The 11979-nt window shown below is 56.3% G+C and overlaps 2 protein-coding genes across 2 annotated transcripts; both read right to left on the bottom strand.

The window, feature by feature from the left end:
• Positions 1-5439: 5439 nt before the first annotated feature.
• LOC134499353 (ubiquilin-1-like) lies at positions 5440-6948 on the bottom strand. The gene has a single exon (XM_063306041.1). It carries the CDS (start codon positions 6946-6948, stop codon positions 5440-5442), a length of 1509 nt encoding a protein of 502 aa, XP_063162111.1.
• A 1461-nt stretch (positions 6949-8409) lies between these two features.
• Positions 8410-9519, bottom strand: LOC134499360 (olfactory receptor 52B2-like). The gene has a single exon (XM_063306053.1). The coding sequence runs from the start codon at positions 9438-9440 to the stop codon at positions 8487-8489; it is 954 nt and encodes a 317-aa protein (XP_063162123.1). The 5' UTR covers positions 9441-9519; the 3' UTR covers positions 8410-8486.
• Positions 9520-11979: the final 2460 nt, after the last annotated feature.

Raw genomic sequence — 11979 nt, 5'->3', positions numbered from 1 at the left:
TACAAAGGAGACTTGTTAAAGTTTTGAAAGACTTGGTGGACTCCATTCCTGGGATGCCAGTCAATATGAAGGTGGCAGGAGGAAAGAGGGTGTGGTTGACTTCTGCCATCCAGTATCAATGAGGTGCTTTCAACCAATGAGCAAGCTTTCCCAGGTACTAAGAAGGAAAGACAGGACGTGAAAAAAATTAGTTGGGACTGGGGAGAAAGTGGGGAGCTCAATTTTCATGAGTCTCTGGCAAAAAAAAAATGATGATGATGTCACTCCATTCATTTTTGTACAACCTTCGAATTCTTGGTAAATTTTCAGAAAGCCTAAACCACTGTCCACCGCCTTCCCCAGCTGCGTACTAGCCCATGGCTTCCACTGTCCCCTGGGGTGGACAGGAGTTGTAGTCTATCCTTTCTCCAGGCACCATGCTGAGGGAGACCCTCACACCATTTTAAAGCCAGTTCAGGACACAACAACATCTTTGGTCAGCCTCCTGTGGGACTTTCAAAACTGTTCCCTTATTTTTCTTGAATGTCGAGGAAGCATTCAGGGTTCTGCATACAGACTGGGATGCCTATATAAGATGGGAAGAGCTTGCATTTTCAGTCCCCCGCCCCAAATCTCCACTGGCACCTCCTGGCTTCCCTCCCAACCCCCAAGCAGGAAAAAGCAGAGAAGATGCAGAATTCCCAGATGGATGGTTTGGGACTCAGCTGTCCAGTTTAGGATAAACACACAGACCGGTTGCAAACTTTTTCTGGCATTTGCCTGACAGTGATGCTAAAGGACAGGGTGACTAAAGGAGAGCTTCAGGCTTCCCAAATTCACGCAAGGCTTCATGTCTGTCTTTATTATTACAAACATTTTGAAGCTGCACTCCATCCTACAATATCAGTGAAATGTATCAAAGGCATCTAAGTTGTTATGTGCCACACCATAGTAGACTGAAAGTATTAAAAACATGGGAGAGCCAGTCTGGTGTAGTAGATAAGGCATCAGACTAGAAACTAGAAGACTGTGAGTGGGAAATGGAAACAACCCAGGACAACTTTAAACAGCCCCCTCTGCTGTGGGGTGCGGCAAAGGCAACACTGTGAGGACACGGCGTGGGAAGTGGGGCACATTTCTGCTGCAGCTGGGGGGCGTGAGGGTGAGCCCAGACTTTCCTGGGGATGGAAGCTATTCTGGGGGCCCTGCTGGAATGAGGGTACATTCCCTGGTGCACCGTGTTTGCCACAGACGAGGCTGTGTGTGTGTGTGTGTGTGTGTGTGTCAGTGAGCAAGAGAAGGCTATGGGTGTCTCTGGGGGGCTTACTTACATTTAAAATATTCTTACCTTATTTTATTATCATCATAATATATACAGCCAATGAGATTGTGAGCAGCTGACAAGAAAAAGAGGGGAAAACCCCCCATCTAAGACCAAAAAGCTAGCAATACAGTAACAATCCATCACAAGTGGCCTGGCTCACATTCAGCAAAGCCCATTTTCTCTTTCCAGAGGCAACACAGGAACCGGGCTTCTGCACCCTCCTCCATCACTCCAGGCCCCCCTCATGACCCTCCAAGCCCCCTCTGACAGGGCCCCCAAAACAGACCCTAGAGGGTGCCCAATTCAGAGGCGAGAAGCCCTTGAGAGCTGTGCCCCAAAGAGGCACCATGTCAAAAACCCAAGGAAGCCCCCCCCAGTTGTGGCCACCTACACCCACAGCGGGCCCCTGGTTCCCACCGGGATGTGGCGGGTGTCGCTCATCCCAGCTGTCCCTGGTCACTTGGAGAGCCCTGGACTGGGGCCCAGAGCAGTGGCAGATCCGGGTAGGAAGAGGCACTTGGGGGCCCGAGCAGCTTTGGGGGCCAGCCCTGGGCCAGGGGTGAGAGGCGAAAGCCTGGCCTCCTCAGGAGCGAGCCCCAGCCCCAGCCCCAGAGGATGGCTGCCCACAGATGCCGTGCCTGTGGGGCAGAAAGGGCAGGTGGGGGTGTGGGATGGGGGGAGAAGAGGGCTTGGGAGCCTGTGGCAGAAGCAGCCGGGGGCTACCCCGATCAGGCCTGGCCAACTGTCACTCCTCGCCTGCTGAGGGTGGGCTGGGACCTCCTGCTGGAACACCTGGCTCGGGGGGGGGGGCAGGGAGGGCCCGCGGCATCCCTCTTTTGGACTGCTGAGGCTCCAAGGAGCCCGGTGTGTCGCCAACCCTGTCCCGAGCACTCCAGGAAGACACGCTGAAGCAGCTTCCCTGCCTCTTTGGGGGGTCCAGGGTTCACTTTTGGCCCCTGCTCCCCAGCTTCCCAGTGGGCCTCACCAGGGCAGGGCTGGGAGAAGCTCTCCATCCGGCAGGCCTGGCCAGGCCCAGCAGCTGCTAAGGAGCAGCCACGCCACCGTCCCAAGACAGACGTTTGTGCCCCGCCGGCTTGGACCGTTTTGTGAGGGAAAACCAGAGAGGGAGGGGGCTGTGGGCCAGCCAACCCCCCCACTGCCAAGCCAATCCCTTCCCTGCTGCTGCCAGGGGCGCCACGTGTGGAGCAGAGCTGCTGCCCGAGGGAGGCTCCGGCAAAGGCCTCTTTCCCCTGCCAGCCAAACTGACCTGCTCGGCGAAGCCCACGCTGGAGCTTCTGCGCTTCCCTTCGGGCCCCAGAGCTGATTCTGGGCAAAGCCTTCCCAGCTCTGAATGGCAGGGAAGCTGGCTGGCGTGGCAGCAAGGGGCCGAGAGCAGCAGCTGTGCGGGAGCTGAGCGGCGGCAAGGATGTTTATGGCGTCTCCTGGGGAGTCTCGGGATCCCTGTGGGCGTGCAGAGTGAGCAGTGGAGAGCCTCCCGGGTCGAGGGCTTCTCAGCCTGGCCAAGGGGGGGCTGACCCTCGAGCCCCCGCTCCTGCCCCTGACCCATCCCTGCTTCAGCCCTCATCCTCCCTGTGACCCAGAAGGGGCTCTCCCCTCCCCAAGCCGTCCTCCTTGCTCTGTCCCCACCAGCTTCCCAACCAGCTGCCTGGGAAGGTGGCAATGTCCACTCTATCCTGGGGGGAGGGTCAGCTAAACTTCATGCACCCCATCTGACCCCTTCATGCTCCACACACTCACACTGACCACTAAGGGGTCAGGCTGCACCTCTGCTGATCCCCCAAAGACTAATCGAGCTAAGCATGTGGGGAGAATGCACCAGGGAGGACTAGTCAGGTCTCTTGTAGGAATGCAGCCCTTGTCTGGCTGGGTTCACACAAGCACTGATCACAAAACCTGACCTAGCACTTAATTGCTGTTCGACACATACGGTTCCTTGCTGAGCCCAAGGAGGTAAACCATATTATGGCTTAACATGATGTCCTGGCTCACACAACACACAAAGAGACAGGCTGGGTCCCTCGCAATATGCTGGACGTTGGCTTGCCAACTCTACATCTAGTGTGCTATTATGCGAGCCCAGCCACTAGCTTTACACCACCTCAGGACCGCTGTGTTTGAGCTGTCCGAAAGGAAGATACAGTTCTCTGCATAGAGGATGCTTTTTATCCACTGAAGTCTGGTGGGAGGCCCATTGGATGGGCTTGCTCAGCTGTGGAGAGCAAAAGGTCTTGGTCCACCTAGTGGTCCTCGGATCAGGGGCTCTGCAAAACAGGGTCCCCATCAATCCTTCAGTGTCATCCCTCCACAGCCAAACAGGAGAGAGGGGATGAAATAAAGAAGCAATGAATGAAGAGGGAGGAAACACCCCCTCCAGATCTGTTGGCAGTTGTCCAACTCCACTCATGCCCTATGCATTTTTACATGTATTTATGGATGTTTGCTCCAGCAACGGGGTGTGTGTGTGTGTGCACATCAACCAGTTGGAACCGTCTGGGGAAAGCAAGAAGCTGGGCCCAGCCTCAAGTAGATGTTGCTCTTTAGTCTACCTTCTCTTGCTCTCCTCCCCATTCTCTCATGGGATTCACTCCCATGCGATCCCCAGAGGTCTCCCAACCATGAGCCAGTAGAGCCAGGCACCTCCTGGGCCAAATGGCCACTTAGGCCCTCACAGGAAGGCCACTATATGGTGCCTGTTCCTTAGCAAGAGGAAATCAAAGGCCTTTGGACAGATGAAATGGTGCTTGGAGTGCTCATCACCAAACTAGTGGCCACCACTACAGACCATAGTGGTGGTTTCCAGATTCCTTGCAAGAGAGGGGAGCATGGGAGAAGATGAGATGGCTGCATCTCAGGAGGAAGGTTGCAAGATGCTTGAACAGAGCAGGTGGCTAAGCCCCTCACCCTCAGCCCCTGAGGCTTGGCTGCCCCTGCACATACTGCACATATAGACTACTGCAATGCGCTCTACATAGGGCTACCCTTGAAAAGTATCTGGAAGCTACAACTGGTGCAAAATGCAGCCACGCAGGTGATCTTGGGTTTCCCAAGATCAGCACACGTCACTCCTTTGCTCCGCGAGCTGCATTGGTTGCCAGTATGCTTCCGGGTCCAATTCAAGGTGTTGGTTATCACCTTTGAAGCCCTACATGGCATGGGACCAGGTTACCTAAGGGACAGTCTCCTCCCCATCACATCAACCCATACCACCTGGTCGTGCAGAGAGGGCATGCTACGGACCCCATCTGCAAGAGAATTCCATCTGGTGGGGTCCAGGAGGTGGGCCTTCTCTGCAATAGCACCTGCCCTTTGGAATATCCTTCCCCTGGAAGTGAGATTGGCTCCCTCCCTCCTGGACTTTAGGAAACAGCTAAAGCCCTGGTTCTGTAATTATGCCTGGGGCGGGAGGGAGAGTAGCCATTTCTGGGGATGGTTAGTTTCTTAGCAGGACCCAGCTCTGCCTGCAAATCATAAAGAACTTCCAGCCATCGAGGTTTTTATTGTATTTATTGTATTATGTATTATACTGCTTTACAGTTTTATATTTTTATTTATGTTTTATTGTAAACCGCCCAGAGTCCCTTTTGGGAGATGGGCGGTGATAAATTTGATTAATAAAAAATAATAAATAAATACTTGTGCAGGATTCCGAGGGCACGATGCCCCCTCCTGCCCACATGTGAACCATTTGCCTGATTTCCCTGCAGCTGCCTGTTTGTTGAGAAGTCTCTACCCAAGGGAAGTGGCTGGAACCCTTGTGGGAGAGTGCGTTTGTGTGGGACATGCCAGAGCCCCACAGAGAAACAAGGCTGAAGCCAAAGCCCAGGATTGCTCTTCTTAGAAAAAAGGCACAATCTGGCTGACCTCTCCCTGAATGTTATTAGAGGTTTAACCCCTTTGCCAGGAAGCAAATTCAACCCCAAGGATGAGCGGCCCGGAGGAGGGCCCATCTCAGCCTGCCAGTGGAGCTCAGCCAAAGGCAACAGGAGACACTGCGAAAGATTTAAAGCTTTTAATCAGAAACCACGAAATCCATTCCTTTGCGAAGCTCTAGCATCTGCACAGAAGCTGCCACAGGAAGGCCCTCTCCACTCTGCCGGAGGCTCAGCCCCGGGACTTCAGAGCTTGTACGTCCGCTGCGGCTTAGAAGAGGGGTGCGCTGAGGAGCCCCGCGGACGGCCACCGAGGGGGGGGCTGCCCAGGAAATCATCACCCACCAGAGTCTGCAAGAGCTGATGGGCAGAGAAATCCTGCCCACCCTCTATCCCAGATGGTGGGACAATATCACAGAGAGATGTGATGGAGAGAGCTCTCCGAGCACGGCGCTCGGATCGGCCATGCCTCTGCATGACAGGTTCGTCAGTTGCAAGGGCCTGCAATCTCTGCTGGATTTCCAGCAGCCCCTGGATCTCTTTAGGGCTCCAGCTTGCCAGAAGGACATCTGTGTTTTGGATCTGCTGCAGGAGGGTTGGAATCTGCTCCCGGGAGTTTCTGGATCCAGCCATGTTCCTCTGAGCAGCCTTGCCCACAGCCTCTGGGCTGAGACCCTGACCGGTGGCATTTCTGGAGGGGCTGCTTGCCATGCTCTGCATGAGATGCTTTATGATCTGGTGCAGCAGGTTCTTCACAGCTGCTGAGGCCAGCTGACTGGCTTCTCCTCGCAAGGTGCCACTTTCTCCATTGCTGTGGTCATTGCCAACAGCTGTGAAATTCTGGGCACCAGGCTTTAGGGGACATGATCTGGGGGAAGGCAGCTGCTGCCTGGCCCGCCCAGGCTTCTCATTCTGGTCAAAGGATGCCTGGTGGCCTCCCAAGGCTCCTGACAAGACAGTGGGAGCAGATCTTTTGGGCAAGGCCTTCTGCACCAGGCCCTGCACCTCTATCAGCACATCCTGCAAGGCTGTGTTGCTGTCTCCACTGGGGACACTTCCAGGACAGGCATGAGCCTGGGGAGGGGATTTGATGATTTCTCGCACAGCAGCTGGGTTCCTGGCCAGCTCCACCACCAGCCTCATGCCTTCAGGAGAGCTGAAGACGTGGCTGATCTCAGGGGCCCTCTGTATGACTTGCCGTACCTGGGGGCTGTTGGTGACCAGCTCCTTCATCAGATCGGGACTCGAGAGTTTGCTCTGGATGAAGGGGTTTTCTAAAAGCTGGAGCATCATGTCAGGATTGGACATCAGCTGGCTCTGGAATTCTGAGAAATTGGCTGTATTCAGGCCCAGACTGGCCGTCAGCTCTCGGAGACCGTCGCTAGCAAAAGTGCTACTCCTAGGGGGCTTTGTGTCTGGGCACACGTCAGTTGGAAGGGTGGACACCTGCTGGGATGGACAGGCCTGTTGGGACCGGACAACTACAAAGACAGCAGCATTGTTGTCCAGATGGATCCCGTGCTGGGCTAGTGACTTGTGGTCTTTTAAGATCCTTCCGGTGTAGACCAGCACAATCTGGGCAGGAGAAGAGGACAGGTGCCTGGCTACATGCTCCTTGAATTCTCTCACAAGCATGTCCTTGTGGACCAAAAACTCTTCCTTCTGCCAGGGCGTCTTCACAATTATCCGGACAACTTGCGGCTCATTGGTGGATCTGAGGTCAACTCCTGGAATTTTCTGGCTTTCAACCATCATGCCACAACGTTTTTATTATTTCTTCTGGGAAAAAACAGAGGCCAGGCGGGTCACAAGCAGGGACGAGAGATCTCCCTTGGCTGTGGCCAGTCAGAGTCAGATTGCACCTCTCGTCCCAGCCCGAAGCGCCCTGCCTGGCTTCTTCACTCTGCCAGCATGCAAGCTACGGGTCTCCTCTTCTTGCCCCGCCCCTCCCACCCGCCCCCAGGTGCCCCATGCCAACCTTCCAATGTGGAATCCATTGTCTATGAGGTCACTGTTGAGGCCGCTGGCTGGACCTCTCCCAGGCCCCCCAGGTTGCCCAGTGGGGAGCTCTGTGTATAGGGATCTCTCCATGCAGGGCCACCCTATGCAAACCCCAGGTCATCCCCAATGGGCCTGGAAACACCTTGACTTTCAGAAAGATGTGCCAGCGCAAAGGTCCCGGTCCGCAAAGAAAGCAAAGCTATTGCATGTCCCGCACCATCCTTCCCAGAACTGACACTGGGCAGAAAATTGGAGGGAACAGTTGCAGGCACCATGCAGCCCATGACCTTGGGGATCTCACCCCAGACATCACCAGTTCAGCCCCCCTCCCTTTGCTTAGGGACCCTAGTTAATCCCACAAGGTCCTTAAGTGAGAGCCTTACTGAAGTTGGGGTTTGTATCTTTACAACTGATGGCAGTGTTGCCTTTCCCTGTCTTTCCACGTCTGCAATATTTTGTTCTCACGGAAGACGGAAGCCAGAGTCCAGGATGCAACACCTCAGAATGCAGAGTGGTGGAATGAGGGTCGTGTGGCTAAATGTTCCTGAGTAAAAGGAATCCCCCCCCCCACACCTATTGCCACTCCTGTTCATATAGAATCTTCCCCAACAAAACTGTCTGTTGGCTGAGCACCCCCCAGGGCAGAAGTCAACCACTGGAGCTTAGGGTGTCCACAATCCCCCCACCCCCATGCCTTTAAGAATATCAGATCTAAAGAAAAGGCCATCAAATTGGAAGGGCAAAAAGGGCCAGCCCGCCCAGTCCCTTTCCAGGGACAGCTTCAAGGAGGAGGGCAGAGGAGATACAGACATGCAGCTACCTCACCCCCTTCGATCCAAAGGAAGCACAATCCAAGGGCAGGAGGTGTTGACTCAGAGGAGCCCTGGGCCTGAACAGGATGGGGGCACACTGGTTCGGCCCTCTGGGTCTCAGGGAGGCCAACCTGGGAGATCCAGAGAGCTCACCAGTGGACAGAGGGAGGGCAACTGACCCTTCTGCTGACCCTCCCCAGCAGCTGCCTGCGATTTTGGAGGCAGGATACTCCTTCTGGCACTCATGGACCACACCAGAGATGGATGGGCAAGGAGGGTGCAGCTTTAATGGACCTGGGGTCACACTAATCACAACAAGGAGGTTCCCTTGGGGGTAAGACACAAGAGTAACCACACCACAACGATTCTTGCTCATTCCAAGTTGCGGGTCCATCTCCTCCCTTTGACAAGCAGGCAGCTCTCATCCTGTAGCAACCGTCAACAAAAGGCTTCCGTTGGCGTTTGGCCAATGTTTCAGTCTTAGAAGCAGGTCCTCCCCATTTGTGAGAGCACATGGATAACCCGCTCCCGGATTTGCCTCGTTCTGACCCCATAGACAATGGGGTTCAGCATGGGTGGCACAATCACATAGAGGTCAGCCAGCAAGATATGGATCCAGCTAGGAATGTTGTGGCCAAAGCGATGCGTGAGGAAGGAGAAGAAGGCTGGCACGTAGAACATGAGTATGACACAAATGTGGGAGCCACACGTGCGGAGAGCTTTGCGTCGGGCTTCCTTGCAAGGGAGCTGGAAGACAGCCCGGAGTATCAAGGCATAGGAGGCACTAATAAGCACCACATCAACACCAGAGGACAGGAGGGTGGTTGTGAAGCCATACCAGATGTTGACTGTTATGTCTCCGCAAGCCAGGCGGGCAATGCCCATGTGCTCACAATAGGTGTGCGGCATTGTGCTGTGGCCACAGTAGGGCAGCCTCTTCAGGAGGAAGATGGGTGGGAACATGATTGCGAGCCCCCTGACGATGGCAGCGATGGCCACCTTCCCTATTGCTGAAGGCGTGAGGATGGTCATGTAGCGCAATGGGTCACAAACAGCAACGTAACGGTCAAACGCCATGGCTAGGAGGATTGTGGACTCTGCAATGAAGCTGAAGTGGGTGAAGAACATCTGGGCAATACAAGCATCAAAAGAGATCCTCCTGGACCCAAACCAGAAGATGGCCAGCATCTCAGGCACTGTGGCTGTGGACAGCATTAGATCAGCTACTGCCAGCATGGCCAGGAAGATGTACATGGGCTGGTGGAGGCTGCTGTCCGTGGCAATGAGAAAGAGGAGAAAAGCGTTCCCCAGGAGGGCCACCACATACATCAGGCAGAAGGGGACAGAGATCCAGATGTGAGATGCCTCCATGCCAGGGATTCCAGTCAGGACAAAGGTTATGGGGTCAAAGCTGCTGTCATTAAGGGTGGCCATGGGGGAGCAGCCTTCTCCGGTGGCGATCCTGGCTCCTGGACAGAGAAGTCGAAGTGAGAGTTGCGAGCATCAGCACTCTTTGCAAACCACCTCAAGGAGCCCTGTGCAAGAGCAGCCCAGCTGGGACCTGGGGGCGGGAGGAAGAGGAGGAGGAGGAGGACCACCAGTGCCCTTGCCAAGTGGTCTGGAGTGGCAGGAAAAAGCTGCTCCAAATTCTCCACCTCTTCAGTTTTCCTGCTTGGATCTATGGCCTTCCTGCAGCCCTTGGGCTGCTTAAATTGCTCCCTTTCTCAGGGCCCTGGAATGGGACTCCCTTCCTTGAATGGCCCGACCCATACCCTGCCCTGGACCCTCACTGGTAGGAGCATCATCCCCTTTTGGCTCAGGGCCACAGCAGGGCTTTCAGGGGCCTGCTGGACTCACCAAGGACATGTCTGGCCCGGACTTTGCAGCACCCACCTCTTCACCCCCAGCCTGCCCCGGCCCCCCACCCCTTATTGCTCAGCTCTCCCCCGCCTGTGTGCGGCTCTTGCTCCACCCTTCCCTGGCCAGGGTCCCCCACGCTCAGCGCATGCAGGAGGATTCTGCCCACTGGCCTCTGCTCCTCTGCTTGGCCCTCTCTTTCCCGAGCACCTTGGCTCAGACTTCTCTCTTTCCCTTTTACTGCTGTGATCGGCAGCCTGGCTGACCCCCACCCACTCCGTCTCTATTTTGCTCTTGTTTTCTTGCACTTAATTAACGCTGTAATTAGTTTGGGGTACAGGGACGCAAGAGAAACAGCTGCTGCTGCTGCTGTTATTTCTCTAAAATGTATATTCTGACCCTTTTGTTATCTGTGGGGTCCTCGGTGCTCTCTGCGCTTGGCTGTTGGCTTGCAGACGTTTCATCACTCGATTAGTGCCCTGATGATGTGACATGGTCAGGTCATGAAACGTCTGCAAGCCAACAGCCAAGCGCAGAGAGCACCGAGGACCGCACAGTTCAACCCTGAGCTCCAGAGATTCTCTTCTTCTGGAACCACACATGGGTGTCAAATGCTTCAGAAAGCATGCAAGTGGCCGAAACTGGCATGCGGGCAAACTGCCACCAAGAAACAACTATTTGTTCTACACGGATACCTATGGCACCATGCCCTGTCCACCAGTGTCATCAACTGTACAGCTGGATGGAAAATAGCCCTTTTGCTCTACGCACCCTGCAAAGCAGCTAAAACCAGAAACTGCATCAACCCACAAAGAAACAAAGGCAGCTGGTACAAGGAGAAAGCGCATTCTACCCATGTGTCCGCAGAGCAGAAACACTGAGCGAATAGGAATTTCACTCTGCACAGCTTTAAAAATGATTAACCCGATCATTATGTGGGTGCCCCAGGCTGTTCAAGACCCATTCTGGAAACAGATCCAGGAACCCCACCCCCACCCCACTGAGCATTAGGAGGCACTGCCAAAGTAAAGCAGGCTCCATCTTCCCAGTGACTCCCACACCAAGATGCATCCCTCTCTTCGCTTAGGGAGTTGTGGGAATACAGCCTCAGGTCTTTCCCTGACCTGGGTAAGGGTGTTGTGTGAATAAAGCCAAGGTGCTTGAACACCCATGGGCTGCCAAGTCTCCCACTGGCTTCAGAGCAGCATCGGATGTCACCCCGGCTCTAGATCCCCACTGAGGGTGTCCTTCAAGATCAGCCGGGAGGCCCTCTCCAGGCTTCTTTCCCATCCCTCCACCCCCCACCCCCCGCCCTTGGACTGCCCCCGTCCGAGGCGGCAGGCAGGCCGTCCAGTCCCCGCGCAGCGCAGCCCGCGGGGATCGCTGCTAAGCGAAGAGATCGCGGGGACCCTTGGCGCGTCCACCCAACCCGTCGGCCGGGGAGACGGGGCCCATCCCGCCTGCGGACCGCTCCGTCGCCCGGGGCCGGCCAGAGCGCTCGTCGGCATCGAGCTGCGCCCCGGCCGGCGGGCGCCACCGGGCGCCGCGGGGCGTCCACCCGGGGGAAGGGAGCCCTCCCGGCCCCGCTCCAGGCGCCCAGCAGCCTTCCAGGCAGGCACGAGGCTCCGCTGCCAGGAAGCCACCGCCCATCGGGCGTGGCCCGTGGAGCTGCCTGCCCGAGGCCGGGCGCTCGGCGGGCAGGAGAGGCGGGCGGGGGCATCCGCGGCAGCTCACCGGTCGGCGGGCGGGCTACGTGCCTCCGTGCCGCGTCCGCGCTAAGGGCAGCTGCGCGGGGAAGACAGCGGCCGCGTCGGAAGGGGCGCGCCAGGCGCCGGCTATTATTGCCCACCGCCTCCCTGCCTGGGAATTCCAGCCCGCGGATGCCGAGAGGCCGCAGGGACCGTTAACCATTAACTGGGCTCAGCTGCTTCCCGGCCTGACTGCCGGGGAGGGCCGCCTCCAAGCGCCCCCTCCCCTCCCCGCCCCGCCCCGCCTCGCCTCCCCGCTAGGGACGGCGGGCGAGGCGCCTGAAACCTGGCGGGGCTCGCCCTCCCTCCCTTGCCCGGCCGCCCCGAGGCCGCGCCCGGCACGTCGGAGGCTTGTGCCCGACCTTAGC

This window comes from Candoia aspera, chromosome 5, assembly GCF_035149785.1.
Source record: "Candoia aspera isolate rCanAsp1 chromosome 5, rCanAsp1.hap2, whole genome shotgun sequence".
Classification (NCBI taxonomy): Eukaryota; Metazoa; Chordata; class Lepidosauria; order Squamata; family Boidae; genus Candoia; species Candoia aspera.
Note: the sequence above shows the minus strand (reverse complement) of the source record. Positions and strands in the feature narration are given on the sequence as shown.

Excerpts from the sequence above, each read along its gene's own strand:
- LOC134499353 (XM_063306041.1), bottom strand. The coding sequence starts at position 6,948 with ATGATGGTTGAAAGCCAGAAAATTCCAGGAGTTGACCTCAGATCCACC.
- LOC134499360 (XM_063306053.1), bottom strand. The coding sequence starts at position 9,440 with ATGGCCACCCTTAATGACAGCAGCTTTGACCCCATAACCTTTGTCCTG.